The sequence below is a fragment of the Lipotes vexillifer genome, unplaced genomic scaffold, assembly GCF_000442215.2.
Source record: "Lipotes vexillifer unplaced genomic scaffold, Lipotes_vexillifer_v1.1 scaffold36, whole genome shotgun sequence".
In the NCBI taxonomy this organism is placed as follows: domain Eukaryota; kingdom Metazoa; phylum Chordata; class Mammalia; order Artiodactyla; family Lipotidae; genus Lipotes; species Lipotes vexillifer.
Window position 1 is genome coordinate 5,118,492 of NW_006792448.1, and position 23,632 is coordinate 5,142,123.

The 23,632-nt window shown below is 42.3% G+C and overlaps 2 protein-coding genes across 3 annotated transcripts in view; one reads left to right on the forward strand and one right to left on the reverse strand.

The window, feature by feature from the left end:
* The window catches only part of HAUS1 (HAUS augmin like complex subunit 1), a 33,188-nt gene extending 16,870 nt beyond the window's left edge, over positions 1-16,318 (reverse strand). The window contains exon 1 of the mRNA XM_007465625.1: positions 16,315-16,318. The gene's annotated coding sequence lies outside the window, so the exon portion shown is untranslated. The remainder of the gene's footprint in view (positions 1-16,314) is intronic.
* ATP5F1A (ATP synthase F1 subunit alpha) lies at positions 1,417-10,109 on the forward strand. Of its 2 annotated transcripts, none has more exons than XM_007465623.1 (12): positions 1,417-1,597; positions 3,105-3,183; positions 4,451-4,620; positions 6,442-6,615; positions 6,703-6,869; positions 7,075-7,223; positions 7,541-7,692; positions 7,801-8,025; positions 8,535-8,642; positions 8,751-8,895; positions 9,611-9,761; positions 9,901-10,109. In XM_007465623.1, exons 1-12 carry the CDS (start codon positions 1,538-1,540, stop codon positions 9,980-9,982), a joined length of 1,662 nt encoding a protein of 553 aa, XP_007465685.1. In that variant the 5' UTR covers positions 1,417-1,537; the 3' UTR covers positions 9,983-10,109. The 2 variants fall into 2 exon arrangements, with proteins under 2 accessions (XP_007465685.1, XP_007465686.1); XM_007465624.1 differs by having other exon boundaries at positions 6,442-6,549.
* Positions 16,319-23,632: the final 7,314 nt, after the last annotated feature.

Genomic DNA, 23,632 nt, shown 5'->3' on the forward strand with positions numbered 1-23,632 from the left:
TTAGGAGATGACTGTTATAACCCATATTCATATGTCCCACCCAAATTAAGGTTTTGTGTAAACCAGGATTTGGTGGATGAAGCTGAAAGATCCTTCTCAGTACAGCTGCAAGTGAAGGCAACGTTAATAGTCTCCACTATCACAAAATACCCAACATCCCCCCACCCCCGCCAAATTCTCTACATATCACAAAAATCTCAATATCACCAAAAAATCTGTAGGAGGAACAAAAGTCCCGCCCTGATTTCATTGGGTTGGTATAGAAAGTTATTTTCATCATTTCCATTTTACTTCAAATGAAAAAGTGAAGTCCCTACTGTCATGAAACTAGTTGCTTGTAGAGGAAAAATTGAGCCCTAGCCCACTCTCGAATGAGACTTTTGATTCTGGACCATTCTTCTCAGGATTGGCAACCACTCTATTCGAATTTGTGCTTGTTATACTTTTTTTTAAAAACCTATTTCCTTTTATTTATTTATTTATATTAATTAATTTTTGGCTGCGTTGGATCATCGTTGCTGCAGGCGGGCTTTCTTTGGTTGAGGTGAGTGGGGGCTACTCTTCATTGTCGTGCGCGGGTTTCTCACTGCAGTAGTTTCTGTTGTTGCGGAGCACGGGCTCTAGACACGTGGGCTTCAGTATTTGCAGCACGCCGGCTCAGTAGTTGTGGCTCGTGGGCTCTACAAAGCAGGCTCGGTAGTCATGGTGCAGGGGCTTAGTTGCTCCGTGGCATGTGGGATCTTCCCAGACCAGGGCTGGAATCCATGTCTCCTGCATTGGCAGGCAGATTCTTAACCACTGCGCCACCAGGGAGGTCCCCATGCTCGTTATACATTTTTTTTTTTTTTTTAACAATTTGCTCTAATTCGCAAACAGGATTCTTTTAGATCGAATCTAAAAGAACTGCGATTCTCCAATTTGAGTGCTTATCAGATCATCTAAATGGTGTGGATGCTTTTCAAAGATTCAGATTGCCCCCAATTTTTGACTCAGAGGGTCTGGAGTGTTAGCCAGCGATCTGCGGATTAATCCGCGTTAATTCTCCCAGCAGGAAACGCTCTGCTGCCGAACCGCCCGGCTGAAATGACTGTTTACTGCACCTACATCACCAAGGTTTAATAGCTGTAGCTTCGGACCCGCCACAATCAACCCCCCTGACGGTCATAGCCGCGCCCCAGGACGGGGTGACGCCAGCATCATTTCCCTGCCGGGATGCGGTCTGGTAACTGCTTCTTGGCCGGTTCCGCTACCCATGTGGTCGCCCATGGCAACCATAAGGTAGACGCGAAAGATCAAAGTAAATGGGTAACCAATGCCTGGGCCGAGGCTGGCAAAGGTCTAATTAATCATTTGGAGGTTCAAATCTAAAAACGATACTTAAAAAAAGTAATTACCGGCAGATTCGCGTCCGGGGGAGGGGCGGTACTTCCGGGTCACGTGTGCTGGCGCCTTGACCTTCCTCGCAGCTCGGCCATTTTGTCCCAGTCAGTCCAGAGGCTGCGGCTGCAGAGGAAGTATTTGAGGAAGAGCAGCGAAGATGCTATCCGTGCGAGTCGCCGCGGCCGTGGCCCGCGCCCTCCCTCGGCGGGCCGGGCTGGTGAGCGCGGGGTCCCGGCGGCAGGGAGGGGGCTCGGCGGCAGTAGGTGGTGATGCACGGGCTCGGCCGCTATTTCTGCGCGGAGGGTGAGGGGCTGTGGCGTGCCTCGCCATGTTGCTCCGCTGGCCACTCGGGCTGTCCTGGGCTGGCGGCGGAAGGGCCCTTTGGTCGCCCCGTGCGGGAGGGTGCAGAGTGCTGCAGGGGAGGCAGTGACCTCCGTGTTATCCAGAGATGGCGCCTCCGGAGGATTCCAGTCTTTGTCTGAGAGAGGCCTTGAGTGAAGGTCAGGACTGGGGCGCTAGTTTTCCGAGGCCTGCTGCGAAACGACGAGGTTTGGTCCCGCTGCTTCTCCGGGACTTCCTCGTTGAAGGTCAGAGCACTGTTGGCAGGCCTGGTTAAAGCGAGCTTGGGGAGCCTGACATTGTATTGAAGGTCAGCAGCCCTAGCCTTCCACCTCTTCTCCGAGGTCGGGTCAGAGGACATCAATAAATGAAGGTGGCTTTCTGAATGCTTCAGTAGGCGGTCTCGTAGTGCTGAATAGTGAAACAATCATGAAAACACCGTACAGGTGCAACTATGCATTTCACTGCGGCCGATACCTTGACGGCAGAGGAGCTGGCTTCTAAATTGTCTTAGTCAGGCAGATTTTCCTTTGTGGTGCTTTGACGTGTTTTAAGATTCCTTGAGGAATCGTTAGTGTTTGAGAAATCAAGTAAAATAAAATAGAACATAGGTTGGAAAAAACCTGTGGAGGTAAGTGCCCTTCATTACTAACATCACTTGGAGTTAAGGACATAACTTTTAGGTCCTGTGTAAACACTTTTACTTGTTCTTTCATTTTAAGAGTAATGTCAATTTGGGAGGTGAAATAAATATATTGGTCATTTTACTACCCTAACAACCTTTGGTAGCGTTTTGGATTTCTGTTAGCAAAAAAAAAAAAAAAAAAAAAAAGCATTTTTAATGATTTTCATCCAGGTCCTATAGAAGGGAGTGTTTTCAGAATTGGCATTGACCAACCACAGTGTTTCAACTTGAAGGAGGAGGGGTCCAGATTACTGCAAGCTGTGTTGACGGCATTTTTTTTTAAAAAGTGCATGTGCCATATCTCTTAGTTTCTAATCAAACTCTAACATTTACAGGCTTTTTATTTTTAAGGTTAAAATAGAAAATCTATTGAGATTTGCCCCTTTTAGGAAGCAGTTTATCAAATTGAGAATTTCCACAACTCAATTGAAATATATCTAAAGTCAAAATAATATCTGATGCCTTTAAAAAGAAATATGTTTTGTTAGCTGTTGGTTTTTAAAATATGCTCTGCTTTTTTTAGCATAGTTATTGGGTACCAGGAGCTGCATAATAAATTTTCACATAGATCAAAAGTTCTTTCTCAGGTGGTTAATATTTACGCTGATAATTTGATCAAGCCAAGCCTCCGTTTGTTTAAGCTTGCTAGTTTTATAAAGGCTTTTTAAAAAATTAAATTAAAAAAAAATCCTTGCACTAGGTCTCCAAAAATACTTTGGGGTCATCCTTCATTGCTGTAAGGAATCTCCATGCCTCTAACTCTCGTCTTCAGAAGACTGGTAAGTTGTTAATTCTGTGTCTACACCACACTTACTACCTTGCTATCAAGTGAAAAATGAAGTTACGTAGGTTAAATACCTATTGTGGATGTTTTGGGTTTTTTCCATTAGTTAGTTTTTTCTTTCAATTTTAGTTACTGTGGAATCTCAGATTCTTAACCCATAATGAGCCATTTAGCCCTGTCTTGGTAGGTTCTCTTGTTCTAGTGAAATGAACTATAATTATGTATTTCTCTTTTGATGTTAGTACAGGTTCTTTTTTTTTTTCTCATAATGAATGCCCCTTTGGTGGAAACAAAGTATATGTCAGGTGGTGGGCACTGTTTCTGATCTGTGAATCTTTTCCTCTCCTAAAAAACACTGAAAAAAAGCAGGTAATTTTTACCTCTATGTTTTTCAAAGACAATAATTGGTAACCTATACCTGGCAGTCTGAATTTGCACATTGTAAATGCAATAGAGAAGTGAGGAGGTAAGCTTAGGAAGATGCTGTAGGTTGGGGAATTTCTTTAGAGATGTGCATTAGGGCTTTTGAAATAAAGTTAGGTATCTCCCACATACTGAGATGAAGAATAGTACCTGCATCCTTTTAAAGGAAAAGTTACAGGTTTTCCCCACTATTTGAAAGTGGAACATTGTAATGAAACCTTTCCTTAGCTGAAATGGCTAAAGTGTGAAGAAGCGATTACCCTTTTTTGTAAAAGTGAAATGGCATAAATGGAACTTTCAAAAAGAGGGGGATACCTGTACTTACACTTTGTTAAACAGTTGCCTTTTTTTTTTGGCTGCGAGGCAGGAACTTAGTTCCAAGACCAGGGATTGAGCCTGCGCCTTCAGCAGTGAAAGCAGAGTCCTAACCACTGGATTGCCAGAGAACTCCCAAAGAGTTGCTTTTTAAAATACACTGCATTTTAAAAATATGTTTTTTATAGAGTTTAGTTTGAGTTATATTCAAATTTTAACATAAATACAGATTTCCTAGAGATTAAACCAAAGAATTACAAGATAGGAAATGTTTATTTTAAGGGTATTGCTTAATTTGATTAGCTCCTTATCTGGTTTACATTTGTCTCGTGAAGTTTTCTCTCAGTCACTTGGATTCATTTTCATAGTGGTAGGTATCAAGCTTTTTTGAATAGAATGTTGGACATTATGTTTTAGGATGCAATTTGATTATTATGATCACAACTCTAGTTTATATTGTTAGGGAAATGAGTTTTGAAAAGGTCTTTGGCTCTTTTTGTAATGGAATTATCCTCTCTTAATAGGCACTGCTGAGGTGTCCTCTATTCTTGAAGAGCGTATTCTTGGAGCTGATACCTCTGTTGACCTTGAAGAGACTGGGCGTGTTTTAAGTATTGGTGATGGTATTGCCCGTGTACATGGGCTGAGAAATGTTCAAGCAGAAGAAATGGTAGAGTTTTCTTCAGGTTTAAAGGTGAATTATAAAATGAGGTTTTGATGTTTTAACATTGGTGTCTCCTCAGTTTTTCATTTAGTAATTCAGAGATTGTGTCAGATTTTTTTTTTTAACTTTGAATCCGAATCTGCTTCACTGTTTGTGTTTGTTATTATTATAGATTGTGGAAAAAATTAATTTTTTGTTAATCAAACTTTTTACCCTAGGGACTGATTTACACATAAGTTGTAACCATTAGCATTGAAATATAAAACTGAGTAAATCTTCACCCAGATTTTGAGAAGTTCAAGTCTGTTTGTAGCTGTTAAGATATCCTATACGAAAGCATTTGATAATTTTAATTAAATTCATTTCCGGTGAAAAGTTGAAAGCCACTGACTTTGTATTTCTAGTAAGAGTGGATCTGTTGTTGAGAAGTGAGCTAGTGATGTAGCTATCAAGCTCTCTAATGATACAAGTCTACTTTTTTCTATTAGATTGAGCCTAGTTGGGCAGTAGGGTGAGAAAAGCTGTAGGAGTCACGGGTTCTCTGATGAAAGCAGAGCATGATATCCAGGTGGACCAGGGGCAGTAGAATTATCCACTAATCACACAGGGGGAAAGATCTTCTTGGTCTTCTTGGTAGTGTCCAGTGTGGAAAAAGAGCCTGTTGGTGTGGAAGACTAATTATGGAGCTGAAAGTTTTATCAGTAGCTCTCAGACCTTGGCTAAAAATTTAACCTCTCATCTATAGTGTATATATCTTTGAGAGGTTAGGCTGAAATAGATGAACTGAATTTCCTTTTAGCTTTTTTTTTTTGGCTGTGTTGGGTCTTCGTTGCTGCACGTCACATGGGCTTTCTCTAGTTGTGGCGAGCAGGGGCTACTCTTCATTGTGGTGCACTGCCTTCTTATTGCAGTGGCTTCTCTTGTTGCAGAGCACAGGCTCTAGCTGCGTGGGCTCAGTAGTTGTGGCTCGCAGGCTCAGTAGTTATGGCGCATAGGCTTAGTTGCTCCGCAGCATGTGGGATCTTCCCGGACCAGGGCTCAAACCCATGTCCCCTGCACTGGCAGATGGATTCACAACCACTGCGCCACCAGGGAAGTCCCAACAGGGCAATTATTAATTTAAATTGTGATTAGTGACTACTCTGTTGAACATCAGATATTCAGACTAAAGATTTTGTACCTGTGATGATATTCCATGATATTCCTCTGTATTTACTGTAAGTAATTCTCCAGAGCTTCATTTATTGACCAGAGTCAGTTCCTGGACTAGCCTTTTTGCTTTGGTTATGATTTAAGGACCTAAAGTCTTACCATTTTGAAATATGATTGTAATGATGAGAGGTGACCCAGCACTGTCATATTATATAGATTTGTTCTTGTTTAAGTAGCTTTTAATTTAACTTTTTACTAACCAGATGGATACAGGTTCTGACTAGATAGTTTTTTAAAATTGTTCATGGAGTTCTCACAGATGTGAATCAAGCATGTCTTAAAATTCCCAGTTGACCTTGATCGCTTTATTTCATACTGGCACCCAGTTCAAAAACCATAGTCAAAGGAAATGCAGTAGAAAAAGCTTAAACTGTTCAATTTCTTTGCTTCTTTTAGTTCTTAGAGGATGTGATAAGGTGCTTCTTAGGCTTATAATTCTAGCCTATAATTATTCAAGGGAACATGTTGCTGTTTTAGAAGTCTTAACTAAGGAAGATTTTTCGTTGGAAAAATACTCACGAGTAAACCAGATCTGAAAAGTCAGTATTACTTTTTCTCTCTCTTTTCATATGTAGTGTAGGTGTATGGGAAAAAGTGCCACTCAAGCTTCATGGGTATTCAATTGTGTCTTTTGTGTAGGGTATGTCTCTGAACTTGGAACCTGACAATGTTGGTGTTGTTGTGTTTGGAAATGATAAACTAATTAAGGAAGGAGATATTGTGAAGAGAACTGGGGCTATTGTGGATGTTCCAGTCGGCGAGGAGCTGTTGGGTCGTGTAGTAGATGCCCTTGGTAATGCCATTGATGGAAAGGTAGGTTTAACATTTATTAGATGTGGTTGTAGCTTCTAACAAAGAGCCAAACTGATTGGTCTGGGGTTTCTTTTTATTGTTTAACAGGGTCCGATTGGTTCCAAGACCCGAAGGCGAGTTGGTCTGAAAGCCCCTGGGATCATTCCTCGAATCTCTGTGCGGGAACCAATGCAGACTGGCATTAAGGCTGTGGACAGCTTGGTGCCGATTGGTCGTGGTCAACGTGAGCTGATTATTGGTGACCGACAGACTGGGTAAAGACTCGATAGCTTGTTGAAAAGTTCTAACTAAAATTTGCTCTGTGGAAAGGTTACTTTTAGGCTTGGAATGGTAAATACTTTGGATATCCAGGAGAGAGTAGAATGTGATGTGAGGAGGAAGAGGAAGAGGAGTGAAATTTAAGTTGGGGGATCCTTTGAAGTGTTTAGTAAGATTTATGTTTATTTTCTCTTTTTAAAGCAAAACGTCAATTGCTATTGACACAATCATTAACCAGAAACGATTCAATGATGGAACTGATGAAAAGAAGAAGCTATACTGTATCTACGTTGCTATTGGTCAAAAGAGATCCACTGTTGCCCAGTTGGTGAAGAGACTTACAGATGCAGGTATTAAGGAACTGTAGTCTCGTTGTTATCTGGGATGCTGCTAATCTTAGGATAGCTTATGCTTAATGTAGGCTGATTTTAATTACTCCTTAATGAGCTGAAGTTTCTAATATAAATCAATACAAAAGTAATATGTAAAAAACTAGTATAAAACAGCAGCTAACTTTTAAGGTTCTGTCAGTTTCTTCAAAGTAGAAGCTATTTGGATAATTTTGATAGTAAGTCACAGTAGTAAAGCACTTAGATAATTTTTATTCTAGTCTCTAAAATCACAGTATTGATAACCATATAAAACTTAAAATTTATTTTCTTCTCAGATGCCATGAAGTACACCATTGTGGTTTCAGCTACTGCTTCAGATGCTGCCCCACTTCAGTACCTGGCTCCTTATTCTGGATGTTCTATGGGAGAATATTTTAGGGATAATGGCAAACATGCTTTGATCATTTATGACGACTTATCCAAACAGGTCAAATGAAATGTATTTTTAGACTCTGTATGTTGGTGCCCCAATGGTAGTTGACAAATGTAGCTTCTGTCTAATAGGTGAACTTCACAACCCTTTTCTATACCATAGGCTGTTGCTTATCGTCAGATGTCTCTGCTGCTCCGCCGACCCCCTGGTCGTGAGGCCTATCCTGGTGATGTGTTCTACCTACACTCCCGTCTGCTAGAGAGAGCAGCCAAAATGAACGATGCTTTTGGTGGTGGCTCCTTGACCGCTTTACCAGTCATAGAAACACAAGCTGGTGATGTGTCTGCTTACATTCCAACGAATGTCATTTCCATCACTGACGGACAGGTATTGATTTTATGATTAAATAAGTGTGAAAGCTTCGCATGATTTGAAGGCATTGGTTTAGTTTAGTAGTTTTGAACTAATTTGTTAAATGCTTTTTACTTTTCATTATGGAAAATCTCAAACGTAAAGAGAATAGTATAATGAAACCCCACATATTCCACCCATTTATCAATTTGTGGTATAGTGTACTTCATTCTTGCCTTCTTTTTACCTACTATTCTCTTCCCTGTATAATTTTGAAGCAAATCCTGGAGAAGTCACACCACTTCACCTGTATAAGTTTCAATATAAATACGATACCTGTTCTTTTCTTATCTCACTCACATTTCCTAATGTCAGCAATAGAACATGCAGGTTGCTTGGGTTGTGAAAGATTTGAGGAGCTCTTTACCATAAGAAGACATTTAGCATTCTTCCTGGCTTCAGCATTTGCTACAATGACTTAATTTTGAAAATAGTTGATTTCTTTAGGCCTGCTAATAAGCGTGAGTATTTTCCTTACATTGTAGATTTTCTTGGAAACAGAATTGTTCTACAAAGGTATCCGTCCTGCCATTAACGTTGGTTTGTCTGTATCCCGTGTTGGATCTGCTGCCCAAACCAGGGCCATGAAACAGGTAATTTGCATCACTTTGTCATTAGGTTAAAAATCAAAGTGTATGGTGGTCTGTGTTATTGAGGTAAGTATTTTTGTATTGTGTGAGTTAACCATTTCTGTATTTCAGGTGGCAGGTACCATGAAACTGGAATTGGCTCAGTATCGTGAGGTTGCTGCTTTTGCCCAATTTGGTTCTGATCTCGATGCTGCCACTCAACAACTCTTGAGTCGTGGTGTGCGTTTGACTGAGTTGCTGAAGCAAGGACAGTATTGTGAGTTGTACTTTTCCATTTGGTCAAGTTCCTACTGTGTGTTAGGACCTGGGAATATCACATAGCTCCTTATAAGAATATGTGCTGTTAATCTTTGATCAGAGATGTTGTCTTTTGAATGTGATTGATACCTGTGTTACTTAAAGTACAGTCCTTATCATTTGAATGTAAATGTGAGGAAAGGTGTACTAATACCCTTCTTTTGGGAGTTAAGACATAGTAGATTCCATTCCTCCCCACCATCGCCCTCTTGGCTATATGATTGTGGAATTTGGCAGATTTGAAAGAATGTTAGTGTAGGGAGGTTAGGACTCTGCCAAGGGCCTGGGTTCAGTCCCTGGTCAGGGAACTAAGGTCCTGCAAGCTGTGCGGGTGTGGCCTAAAAAAAAAAATTAAAAAAAAAAAAAAAGAATGTTAGTGTGTACTACCTTGCTATAAAATTTCAGCAAGTTATTTATACCCAAAAGAATATAAATGCTGCTGGATGATACACAGTGCTCATGGAATATGCTCAGAGGTTACACTTCAAGGCTTACCATTATGAGGAAAAAACTGATTCAGGGCAGGGAGGTGGGAAGGAGTACTGATGTGCAGTTTCCACTGGTGAAAGTAGGCGATCTGTAGGCACATGTTAATAATTTGTGGAAAAAGTAAGTTTCTCTGACTTTGGAAACATGGCATTTATTTGTTGAGCAACTCACTTATTTCTTTTCAGCTCCCATGGCTATTGAAGAACAAGTGGCTGTTATCTACGCTGGTGTCAGGGGGTATCTTGATAAGCTGGAGCCCAGCAAGATCACAAAGTTTGAGAATGCTTTCTTGTCTCATGTTATCAGCCAACATCAAACCCTGTTGGGCAAAATCAGGTATGAACACAACTGATGTCTTCTTTTTTGTAAGCTTTAAAATGTAAAGTCTTGTTAAAATTTTTTTGAATTCTGTAATTAAGCTAGTCCTTGAATTTTTATCCAGGTCAGAACTGATCTGCTTTTGTTTTCAAAATAGGGCTGATGGAAAGATCTCAGAAGAGTCAGATGCAAAGATGAAAGAGGTTGTAACAAACTTCTTGGCTGGGTTTGAAGCTTAAACTCCTATGGATTCACATCAAATGCCAGTTTGGTTTTGTCATTGTTTCTTCTTGTTCCATTTATAAAAGGATTATTCCAATACTTCAGATGTACAGTAATCACATTAAAATAAAGGTTCCATATTGCTTGGTGGCTTTCTATAGATTCTTTTTGTGGTACGCGGGCCTCTCACTGCTGTGGCCTCTCTCATTGCGGAGCACAGGCTCTGGATGCGCAGGCTCAGTGGCCATGGCTCACGGGCCCAGCTGCTCCGCAGCATGTGGGATCCTCCCGGACCGGGGCACAAACCCGTGTCCCCTGCATCGGCAGGCGGACTCTCAACCACTGCACCACCACGGAAGCCCTATAGATTCTTTAAAAAGAATGGAGATTATACTTTGAAGAATTGGTAAACATGTTTCTTAGCTTTTTTTACTTGATAAAGTTAGCAGGCCCACATAATATTCGAGACTGAGTTCTTTGTAAGATTCTAGAGTGCTTTGTGATTGATTAAAGAGAAATTCACTAACTGGATATATGTGGCAAAGTTCATATTTGATAATGTTGAAAAGTCTGATCGACTTCTCTTCCCAGAAGACTAATTTGCATAAAGAGGTACTGTAGGCAGGAAAAGAACAGGGCAACTAAAACTGTCAAGGAAATAAAAAAAATGCTAAGTGAAGAGTGAAAGATGAGGACAAAAATTGAGAAAGGAGGTATCAATAAAATTGTGAACATGTCAGTATTTTCTCATTGTGTGCTTTAACGTACCTTTTATAAGCTGCAGTTCTTAAGTGATCAAGTTTTCATGGTTAGTATTTTTGGTCTTATTTAGGAAATTTTTACAGTCAGAAAGATAACTATATTTTCTACTAAGAGTTCTAAAGATTTGCTTTTTCATCTGAGTTTAATTCAGTATTAGAGTTCTCCAGAGAAATAAAACATAAACATAGCTGTATAGAGAGATTATGGGATTGGCAAATATGAAAGGGTAGTTGGGAAGGTTGGAGACCCAGGGAACAGTTGCATCTGGGGGTAGAATTCCTTCTTCCATGGTGGACCTCAGGTTTTTGAACTGGATGAGACCCACCCACGTGCAGAGTAATCTGCTTTACTCAAAGTCTACTGCTTTTTAACTGTTAAATCATGTAAAAAAATACCTTCACATGGGACTTCTCTGGCGGTCCAGTGGTTAACATTCTGTGCTTCCAATGCAGGAGGAGCAGGTTCGATCCCTGGTTGGAGGGGGAACTGAGATCCCATGTGCTGAGTGGCACGTGGCCAAAAAAGAAAACCTTCACGGCAATGTCTAAACTGGTGTTTGACCAAAAACTGGAGTTGACATAAAAGATTGACCATCATCATCCATTTGGAGTTGTATTTTTGTGTAGAGGTCAGAAATCTTTTGTTTTTTCTTTTCCATATGTATATCCAGTTTTTTCAGCTCCATTTATTAAATGGTTCTTCCCCACTTAAACTGCCATGTGTGTTGTATTTAAATTTCACCCATGCCAGTGTTTCTGGGCTCTATTCATTTTTAAATTAACACAGGCATATAATTTAATGAATCAAAAACTCAAGACAGGGCTGTTGATGAAAAATGGCAATCTCTTGCTTGTCTACCCCCAACTTTCTGCTCTCTTAAAGCAACTAACTTCATTTATTTCTTTTGTCAGTTACCTCCATATTGCAGTTTTTATTTTGCCGCTTTTATATTATATGTGTGATCTATTGATCTCACCAAATAGGTAAGAATTTTTCATGTGGACACTCACATTACCCACTCTACCGTAATCCTCTGTCATTACAATATAAACAGATTATGATTTGAGATAAAGAAATTTTGCTTATGTGACTTATTTATGAGCTGATGAAAGCCAATATGTTTATGTTCTTCTCAGTCTTGGTAGGCTCTCTGTATAAATAGAAGTACTAGTTGAATTTGTCTAATGATAGACAGATGATACTGATAACTAAAAGAGCACATGTGCCCTATGAAAAGTTTGGTGAGTCTGGTCATTTAGATTTTAGTTTCTACTGTCAATAAGCTGTATGAATTTGGTAAGTCTTAAGTTTTTGTTCATGTAAATAAAGAGTTGTGCTAGAACATGTCAAGAATTCTAAGCTGTATGGCCCTTTCCCTGATTTTACTGAACTAAAGCCCAGCCCATTGCAGCAGTGAACCAGGAGCAACAAATTCTAAGATTCAAATGTTTTTTTTTTTTTTTTTTAAGTACACTCAGAGACTAATGTGATGGGGCGCTTCACCTGGCTGTTCTGAACAGGCAGGCCTGAATACTCTGATTAATGGCCTTCTTGTGCGGCAGCCAAATGGCCTATCATAAAATGGTTTTTGTATAGCTTATAGAGGAATGGTGAACGTCTGAGAAGGTACTTGAGCTTTGAAATTTGAAGTTTTATGGCTTTCAGATATGTATTTTAAGGTCTCTTGATAATAAGGTCTGTGATTCTAGAAATATTAAGATAGGCATTTTTTTTTTTTTAAGACAGGCATATTTTTTATAAATTTTAAAATTTTGTTTTTGGTTGTGTTGGGTCTTCGTTGTGGTGTGTGGGCTTCTCATCGTGGTGGCTTCTCTTGTGGAGCAGGGGCTCTAGGTGCACGGACTTCAGTAGTTGGTGCGCGGGCTCAGTAGCTGTGACTTGTGGGCTGTAGAGCGCAGGCTCAGTAGTTGTGGTACAGGGGTGCTTAGTTGCTCCATGGCATGTGGGATCTTCCTGGACCAGGGCTCGAACCCACATCATCTGCATTGGCAGGCGGATTCTTAACTGCTGCGCCACCAGGGAAGCCCAAGATAGGCATATTTTAAGTAGTGCTTAGTTTATTGAGCATCAACTATGAGATGAACACTAAAGAAAGGTACAAAGTGAGCAAGGCAGAAGGATCCTTTCAGTAATTTATCTAGGGTTAGGGAGTGGGACACAAGACATTTAATATAATGATGACTTTGTAAATACTGTGCAGCTACTACCTAGAAATACAAATAAGATGCAGTAAGTAACCAGTACAAAATGCCATTTGAATTAAAAATGAATACCTACTGGTAGAGCTGGAAAAGAGCTCGTATTGGCATTTGGCCAGAGGAAGACTTAAATTTTATCTATTTATTTTTGGCTGCATTGGGTCTTCGTTGCTGTGTGTGGGCTTTCTCTAGTTGTGGTGAGTGGGGGCTACTCTTCGTCATGGTGCATGGACTTCTTGCGGTGGCTTCTGTTGTGGAGCACGGGCTGTAGGCATGTGGGCTCAGCAATTGTGGTTTGTGGGCCTATAGTGTAGGCTCAGTAGTTGTGGCGCATGGGCCCAGTTGCTCCACGGCATGTGGGATCTTCCCAGACCAGGGATCCAACCCGTGTCCCCTGTATTGGCAGGTGGATTCTTAACCGCTATGCCACCAGGGAAGCCCACTTTTTTTTTTAGTGGGTTGAAGTATAGTTGATACAATATTGTGTTAGTTTCAGGTATACAGCAGAGTGATTCAGTTTTTTTTTCAGATTTTTCCATTATAGGTTATTAAAAGATATTGAATATAGTTTTCTATACTATATAGTAAATCTTTGTTTATATACAGTAGTATATATCTGTTAATCCCATACTCCTAATTAATCCTCCTCCCTTTCCCCTTTGGTAGCCATGTTTGTTCTGCGAGTCTGTTTTGTAAATAAATTAATTTGTGTTATTTTTTAGATTCCACATATAAGTGATAATCATATAATATTTGTCTTTCTCTGACTTAGTATTTTTTTTTTAATTTATTTTATTTTTTATTTTTGGCTGCGTTGGGTCTTTGTTGCTGCACGCAGGCTTCTTCTAGTTGCGGCGAGTGGGGGCTACTCTGTGGCGGTGCACGGGCTTCTCATTGCAGTGGCTTCTTGTTGCGGAGCAGGGGCTCTAGGTGCCTGGGCTTCAGTAGCAGCACGCAGGCACAATAGTTGTGGCTCACGGGCTCTAGAGCGCAGGTTCAGTAGTTGGTGGTGCATGGGCTTAGTTGTTCCTCGGCATGTGGCATCTTCCTGGATCAGGACTTGAACCTGTGTCCCCTGCATTGGCAGGTGGATTCTTAACCACTGTGCCACCAGGGACTTTACTTTCTTTTTAAATTATGAAGATACTCAGACCTAAGAAAAGTTGAAAAAATAGTATAATTAACACCCATTTACTCTTTATCCATATATACCAGTTGTTAATATTTTGATGCATTTGCTTTATTCATTCATTACTTTGTTTATTCGTTTTTCTGGTGAACCATTTGAAAGTAAGTTGCAGGCATCCTGACAGTTTGAGCTGAAACATTTCAGCATCTATATCCTAAGAATAAAGATACTCATCTTTATAACCACAGTACCACTATTACACCTAAGAAAACAGACATTGATTCACTAATATGCAGTCCTTAATAAAATTTCCCTAATTATCTCCCCAGCGTCTTTCACTGAGTGGTTTTGGGATCTGTTGATTCTTGCCTGAAATAGTTACGACATTGGGAGTTGTAAAGTGGTGGTTTTATAATTCTTTTCTACATTGACTAGCTGGCATTCTCTCAAGGAAAGCATTCCATCTCATATCAGTATGAACCACAGATTGCAAAATCAGCAATGGGAAGATGCTCCTGGAGTAATGTATGGAGGAAACCAGGTGTAAGCTTTCTAGTCCTCTCCCAGTCCAAGGGTTTTATTGGGGCTAGTCACATGGGTACCTTCTGCCTAGCATGTACTAAAATTCCAGACTCCCGGAAGGAAACAGGTATTCAGCATAAGTCACGTTGTACAAACAGTTTAGGCACAAAATTTTTATATCTGTGTTGGAACTGAATACCAGTCAGGTTCCTAGACTAGTCAAGGGCTAATCTTGCAAGCAGGCTTTTCTCAGGATAGCAGCAGTCCCAGGCCTGCCTCTTCTGCACAGGCATCTTTAAAACAATAATTATCAGCAAGACCAACCTGCAATATTGAGCTCACTTGTGCTCTCCAGGGGTCCTGCATTTAGCCAGTTAAAACAAATCCTATTAACCATAAAGATGTATTTTAGAAAGGTGGTTTATACAAGTTTCTGTCTGAACCTATTTTATTTGGCCAAGGTATCAACTCGAGCCCAGCACAGCTCTGGCCCCTGAACTGGAGCTGACCTGAATGCCTTTCTGAGCTGAGGCAGCATCATGATAGTACAGGAGTATGGTATATTGTAACAACTAATGAACCAATATTGATACATCATAATTGACTAAAGTTCATCCTTTATTCAGATTTCTTTAGGTGTTTTGTTTTCTACTCCCCCCCCCCCCATGAATTTCTTTAGTTTTTACTTAATGTTCTTTTTCTGTTCCAGTTTCACATCCAGGATACTACATTAGTCATCATGCCTCCTTAGGTTCCTCTGGGCTGTGAGTTTCTTAGATTTCCTTGTTTGTAATGACCTTGAAAGTTTTGAGCGATAGTAATTAGGTATTTTATAGAATGTCTTTCACTTTGATATTTTCCTCATGATTAGACTAGGGTTATAGGTTTTTAGGTGAAAGACTACAGAGGTAGATTACCAGTCTTATCACCTGATGTCAAGGGTACATACTGTCAATGTGAATTATGACTGTTCATGTTAATCTTGATCACCTGCCTGAGGTTTTGTTTATCAGGCTTCTCCATTGTAAGGTTACTCTCCCCCCACCTCCTTCCATATTGTATTCTTTGGGGGGAAGTGACTATTCCTAGCTTCCACTGAAGGGATAGGAAGTTGTGCTCACCTTCTTGAAGGTGGAGCATCAATATAAATTATTTGGAATTATGCACAGAAGATTTATATATCCTTTATGTATTCAGTCACCTATTTATATCAGTACGAATTCCTGGTTAATTATTTTATACTTTGGGTTATAATGCAGTATTACATTTCTTTTGTTCAGATTGTTCCAGCTTTGGCCATTGTGGCCTCTTTCAGTTGGCTCTGGTGCCCCTTTGTAATGCCCTCAGTTGTGTATGTGTATGTGTGGGCTTTCTGGTACTGCAAAATGCTCCATGCTTACCTTATGTTGTATATTTCCTGCCCCAGCCCTAGAAACAGTCCTGGTTTTTCGGTTTTAGTTTTACAAGTTTTATATATATATATATAAAAGCACACACACACATACATGTATATATACACATACTGGATGTGAGTTCATTGTAGGATAAATGGATTAGAAATTTCATCTCCTATTCTTTAGTTTGCTTTTCACTCTTAATTGGTGGCTTTTGATGAAAAAGCCCCACATGCAGTAGGTTGTCTTTTGTGATAGTGAATATCAAAGTTTTTCCATCTTTAAACTACTTGGACCAGGAACAGATCCTCTGAGTTCCTTACCTCACTCACTTTCATTTATGAAAATTCCAATCTTAAAAGGTGTTGAGGAGGGGGAATTTTCCCCTCCCCCACTTTGACTGGCCTACTAATAAAATTGACACCTGACAGATTAACAAGAGAAAAAGTAACAAATTTTAATTCGTGCACGTGGAAGTCTCAGAAATGGGATATAAGAAGTGGCTAAGGGCTTCCTTGGTGGCACAGTGGTTGAGAGGCCGCCTGCCAATGCAGGGGACGCGGGTTCGTGCCCTGGTCCGGGAAGATCCCACATGCCGCGGAGCAGCTGGGCCCGTGAGCCATGGCCGCTGAGCCTGCGCGTCCGGAGCCTGTGCTCCTCAAAGAGAGAGGCCACAACAGTGAGAGGCCTGCGTACCGCCAAAAAAAAAAAAAAAAAAAAGAAGTGGCTAAAGCAGGCAACTTTTATACTTCTTATTTTTTTATTTTTAAACATATTTATTTTTATATTTGGCTGCATTGGGTCTTTGTCACTGCGCGCGGACTTTCTCTAGCTGCGGTGAGTGGGGGCTACTCTTCATTGCAGTGTGCGGACTTCTTGTAGCTCTCCTGTTGCGGAGCACGGGCTCTAGGCATGCGGACTTCAGTAGTTGTGGCACACAGGCTCAGCAGTTGTGGCTCATGGGCTGTAGAGCACAGGCTCAGTATTTGTGGCACACGGGCTTAGTTGTTCCACGGCATGTGGGATCTTCCTCGACAAGGGCTCGAACCCGTGTCCCCGCATTGGCAGGTGGATTCTTAACCACTGTACCACCAGGGGTGGTGTCTATACTTTTTAGACAAAGAATAAATTTGATAGGAATTGTTAGGACAAAGAAACTTAGGCTTTGGGTGCTTAATAAGTGAGTCTAAACAGAGTTTGGGCTTGGGGTAGTAAATGAAAGAATTACAGTAACAAGTTTTGTTTATACAGGCTTCTTGGCCCTGAATTCCATATCTCTGGTGATAAGGATGTATTTCAACCTCCTAGTACAGGGAGGGCACCTTTCAAATGGGAGATTTATTTCCTGCTTTCAGGGAGACAGGATGGTCAAGTGTCCCTCCTGCATTTGCAATTTAAATAACTTTAACTCAAAATCAATATGCCACTGAGGCATATTTTGCAGGTGGTCTGCCTTGGGCCCCAACGATGGTATTCACCCTAACCCTTGCTTTGATCCATGCAGCTAGTAGCCCTTGGGCACTGAAGCCTCCTCCTGGAAGTTTTCCCTTTGTATTCTATTCCTGTCCTGTTCTGACCCTCTGTTCCATTCCTCAATCTACTCAGCTTCTAATCCTGTGACGAAATCCATCCTCTCTGCTTTTGACATTGACTTGGCAGACCTAATAACACAGCTTACTCCTGCCCTCTGTTGCTTTTGAACCATGGCCTCTGCTTGGCCAGGTCCTGGTCCTCAGATCCTGGCTTTACCTCCTTGGCCAGGTTTGCTCCCGTCTCCTGGAAGGAAGGGATCGGACTATGGGAACTGAAGTAAAAATTGGTTCTGCTGTTGATGATCAGAAAGAGCTTATTGAGTTCCCTGGCTGGCTCCATCATTGTCTAATCCATGAGAGTACTTGAGAAAATATCCTTATCTTGAGGTGCTTTTCAGTGTTCTTGGGGAGGTAAGCTATCCAAGAGGAACAGAAATTAGAGAAGAACATAGGATATAAATTACATTTCATTAAGGGCTAGTTTGTGTGACAAGGATGACAATTTCTAGAAATGCAAGAAGTGAGAAGACACAGGGCTGGAGAAGGTGGGGAAGTGGTGCTGAGATGGAACTTGAGCAGAAAGAAGAGCAGCACCCAGGCAGCCTGCAAAAGAGGAGCAAAGTTGGGATGGCAGAAAAGCCTGACTGGCCTAGGGTGAGGACAGGGGAGGAAGCCGGGGAGTGAAGTGGGAAAGATCAGGGTAGGGAGGGTCTTGACCACATAGGTGCATTTGGGACTTAATTGTGATAGGGAAACGTGGCTTTGTGAGGAGAGCAGAGACAAGAAGAAAGCAGTGTTTCAAGAAGGAACAACTAAGAGGAATTGGTGGAGGGGAGGAAGAGGAATGCAGACCGATTTTTTTTAAGTGTGAAGGAAAATTGGTGATTTTAGTGGGCATTTGTTATTTTTGCCACTCACTATCCATTTATCCTATTTCAGGGAAAAGATCCCTATTTCCTTCTGGGGAAGCCTCCTTTTTCTCCATAACTTCTGGAAAACAATTTGACAGTTTTATTTCAAAACCTTAAAAATGTTTATATTATTTAACCTGTAATGCAACTATGAGGAATTTTTTTTGAGGTATAGTTGATTTTCAGTGCTAATTTCTGCTGTACAGCACAGTCATTCCGTTATACGTATATATACTTTTTAAAAATATTCTTTTCCATTATGGTTTATCATAGGATATTGAATATAGTTCCCTGTGCTACACAGTAGGACTTTGTTGTTTATCCATTCCATATATAACAGCTTACATCCACTAGCCCCAGCCTCCCACTCCATCCCTCCCCAAACCCCTCCCCCTTGGCAACCACAAGTCTGTTCTCTATGTCCATGAGTCTGTTTCTGTTTTGTAGATAGGTTCATTTGTGTCATTTAGATTCCACATATAAGTGATATCATATGATATTTTTCTTTTTCTGACGTATTTCACTTAGTATGATAATCTCTAGTTACATCCATGTTGCTGAAAATGGCATTTATTTCATTCTTTTTTATGGCTGAGTCATATTCCATTGTATATGTGTACCACATCTTCTTTATCCATTCATCTGTCCATGGACATTTAGGTTGTTTCCATATCTTGGCTATTGTGAACAGTGCTGCTATGAACATTCCATTATGAAGAATTTTAACAAAAATTTATATGAAAGATTTATCACAGTAATATTTCTAAAAGCATTAAGAAAATGCTAAGGAAGTAATGATACATCCACTTGATAGGAAATTACGCAAAAGTTAAAAAACGACACTGAAGATTTTTCTTTTTAATTTTGGGGGGATTTGAAATAAACTCACCTTGTATAAATTCAGAGGTCCAGAGGGCATGAAGAAAAGTGGATCTCCTTCCCGCCTATGCCCCTCTGCCCCATCCCCCTATCACAGAAACCCATTTAAAACGTGTGTCTATTCTTTTTCCTCCTCACCCAATGGCAGTTTGTTTTGCCTTTTTTTCCCCACTTAATAGCTGTTGATTGTCCCATATCAAAACACAGCTTCCTCACTTTTTTAATACTTGAATATGATTTCATTGTATAGCAATATCACAATCTATTGAGCTGGTTCTCCACTGATGGCATTTAGTTCTTTAAAATCTTTGGCAGAATAACCATGCTGTTATAAATAACTATACATACTTCACTTGGCACACATAAGGATATTTGGGGGGTAAATTCTTCAACATGGAATTGTTGGGTCAAAACACAGGAGCATTTAGGGAATTCCCTGGCACTCCAGTGGTTAGGACTCTGTGCTTTCACTGCTGAGGGTGTAGGTTCAATTCCTGGTCAGGAACAATCCCGCAAGATCCTGCAAGCCTCGTGGCCCAAAAATAAATAAATAAATAGGAGCATTTAAAATTTTGATGACATGGCCAAATTTCTCTTCACAGAGACTTTCAATTTTTACATGAAAGAGTATCTCTTGTTTGGCCTGCACCAGGTGCTATCAAACTTTTTGTTAGGAAAAGTGTGTTAAAGGACTTTAGAAAATACTAATGAAGTGTTAAGTTACAAAAGCAAAACTCAAAATTTTATATTCAGTAAGAGCTCAATCATGCAAATGTATATTATTGAAAGAGATGCCAAAACATTAATAGTGGTTTATCTTAAATGTGTTGATCATTAAACTTCATCATTCCATTGTTGCTGTAGTAGTGTTATTTAATTTCATTAGTAAAATGTCCCCAAATTGTTATAGACCCTTGGATATAGTACAGATATTACTTGTCTTTTTACTCCCAACACCTGTCCAGGTGATGAGCTTATTAATAAATGAATGAATGAGGAATATTTTCTGGCAGCGCGGACAACCATTTGCAATTTGCAATCTTGCCACCGGGTGGTGGAAGAGAGTTAAAATCCAGGGAAATGGGTTTGAGCCACGAAAATCAAGTACAATGTACCGTGAGATGTTAAAAAAAAATGTTAAAAATGAAAACTTAAGACAATTAGAATTGTATTTAAAATATTTGTTGCAAAATATTCAAAACTCCCAGGAAAAAGCTTTGATGCTGCCTGTGGCACTGCAGCGTCTTTCATTTCCCTAGTTGTCACTATTTCTTACCCCTCCTGCTGTTTAGCCTGTCCCCCTGGTGTCCTCTGTGGCCTCTGCTGCCCTTTATGATGCTGTCAAGCTTCCCTTTCTTCCTTCTAACCTAACTGCTTTACAAAGAGATGAACAACAAGATGAATGAATGCATGTCCTCGGAGTGACCCAGGGTTGGAGGCCACCTCTCTATCCTTGTTGCGATGACTCTACTGGTGGGATTTCATCACAGGGGAGGGGGCTATGTATTACCAGTCAGAATTCCAGCTGTCCTTCATATCTCCCCAGCAATTGTCCTTTTGCTCTGGACCAAGCTAGAACCTGCTCAGAGGCAAAGCTTGCCTCTCCAGGCATGAGGTTCTGGGCTGGCACTCTTGACCTTCATCCTCCCCTCCTTGAATGGATCTGTCCCAGGAATGGCCTCTATCCTGGGCTCTGATTCTGTTTGGAAGAGCTGTAACCGAGCTCTTCATACCTTAAATATGCTGTGATCTTGGTCAAGTCAATCAGCCTCTCTGGGCTTCAGTTTTGGTTCAGGGCATGTAGCACAGGGCAGTACTTTGTCCCAGAGTGCCGCATTACTGCAAAGCCCGGATGGGTCTGACTTGCCCTGGGTTATGTTTATGAGTGTGTTATGTTACGAAAGTGGAGGGAGAGGAAGGAAGTTCGGGCTCCTACTTCTGGAATGGGATTGGTGGAAAAGGGTATTGGGTCTGGGTCCTAAGATGCGGAAGGGTTGCTAGGAGCTGAGTTCCCGGATGCCTTGTAAGGACCCCACTGAGGGACCTAGAGTCAAGGGGAAACAGTGATCTTTCCATGACTTTGAGACTAAACCGTGCTTGTCTGTCTGTGGCGGGCGCCTCTGGGGTCCTGCACTTGACTAGATGAAGCGTCCACACCTGACGCGGCCGCTAGCATTGTCAATGCTCAGGCTTCACAGAGCCGACGCGCTGTCCCCGCGACCACCTCCGATCCGGCGGGGGCTCCTTCCACCACCGCGCAAGCCTGGATTTCTCCGTGAGCAATTGGGTCGAGGGAGGAGGGGCCTTGTGGGCAGGAACGGAGCCGAATTCGGGGAAGCGACAGGACCGGTTCCTTCCAATCCTTAAAGGCCTCCCGAAGGAGGGGGAATGTGGGGCTGACTAACTGAAGGCTGACGCCGCAGGGCTCTAACTCGCGGGCAGCCCCTCCGTTACGCGCGGGACGAGTGCGGCGTGCCTGGTGCTAGCGGCGCGGGGCGGGGCTGAGCGGGGCAGGCGCGGGGGCGGGACTCGGGGGCGGGACGCGCCGCTGGCCTTGACAGTCCGCGTCGCAGCGCGCCTGCTCTGGCTTTCTACTCTACTCGCGAGCCGGCCATGACGGGCTCACTGTTCAAGGGGAACTTTTGGGTAAGTCGGCGGGTTAAGCGATCCATCGCCGGGCTCGGGAACGGGGGCTCCGAGGGGAGCCGTGGGCGCCTGCCCAGTGCTCCGGGGCAGAACGCGAGGGGAAGCACCGCCGCCGGCCCCTCTCTGCGCTTCCCCCAGCCCACCGCGCACCCGCGGGTCCCCGGGATCCGGTTCCTAGGCTCCCCCTCGGCCGCCCGCGCCCCCGGACACTGCCGACGGGTGTAGTCTTAGAGTCGGGACATTACCCCCTCATCTCTTGGGGAAACCGAGACTCAAAAGGAGGAGTCACCCGTCCAGGGAGAGTCGCCGGTGGCCCCTGAGGCTGCGCTGTGAGCGGATTTGGGGGGACGTGGGGCGCAGAACGTGGGGTGAACTTCGTCAGGCTGATCGGCTTTTCCAGGTCCAAGGAAACGTACAGCCTGTCCGAGCCCCATTAGCTCCCGGCTCGCCCCGGAAGACGACCCTAGAGGTGTTCTCTAGCAGAAGCTTTGCCGGGTTCTGCAGCTCCGCTTCCTGAGCCCCTCCCTGCCTTTTCCCCCGCCCAGGGGGAGGCCGGTGCGTGTGTGAGACCCTGCGAGGTGGTGGGGACATCTGAGCCCGAGGACGGGCCCAACCAGGAGGCAGCAGTTCTGCCTGCCCCTCTCCCTCTGTCCAGTCCTCTTCCCCCCGTCATCTGACTCCGCAGGTGCCGCTCAAGGGTCTGTACCCCCTCATTCGGAGGAACCGCCCTCATCCCTTTAAGGCAGGAGCAGAAAGTCAGCGCGTCTCCAGACTGACCCACTGCTGCGAAGCCGCCCCAGCTCCTTACTTGAGACCCTGATTGTCCCCCATTCAGCCTCATAGCTACTTAGCAGGTTCCTGTCCCCTATCTAGAGCTGCTGGGTAGAGAAATCTGGCCCTGTAACCTTCGGGACACAGTTTAGACCCTGCTTTGTGAAGTCCCTTTTCCTGGAGTTTTTGAGGTTCTCCTGGGGCACTGCCCACCTGTAGGGTGCAGCTCACCGCCCCCCCCCCCCCCCCCCCCCAGAGATTTCTGTGCATTAATTTTGTATCCTGCTACTGGGAGTTCTTTGGGTAGAATAAAGGACTTCTGGGTCCCATGACAGGCGTTGTGGGAAAAAGCAGGGTACAGAGACCTGCCTTTCTTCCCCTCAAAGTGTAACACTTTCCCGATTTGGATTCCTTTTATTTCCTTTTCTTCTCTGATTGCTGTGGCTAAAACTTCCAAAACTATGTTGAATAAGAGTGGTGAGAGTGGGCAACCTTGTCTTGTTCCTGACCTTAGTGGAAATGCTTTCAGTTTTTCACCATTGAGGACGATGTTGGCTGTGGGTTTGTCATATATGGCCTTTATTATGTTGAGGAAAGTTCCCTTTAGGCCTACTTTCTGCAGGGTTTTTATCATAAATGGGTGTTGAATTTTGTCAAAAGCTTTCTCTGCATCTATTGAGATGATCATATGGTTTTTCTCCTTCAATTTGTTAATATGGTTTATCACATTGATAGATTTGCGTATATTGAAGAATCCTTGCATTCCTGGAATAAACCCCACTTGATCATGGTGTATGATCCTTTTAATGTGCTGTTGGATTCTGTTTGCTAGTATTTTGTTGAGGATTTTTGCATCTATGTTCATCAGTGATATTGGCCTGTAGTTTTCTTTCTTTGTGACA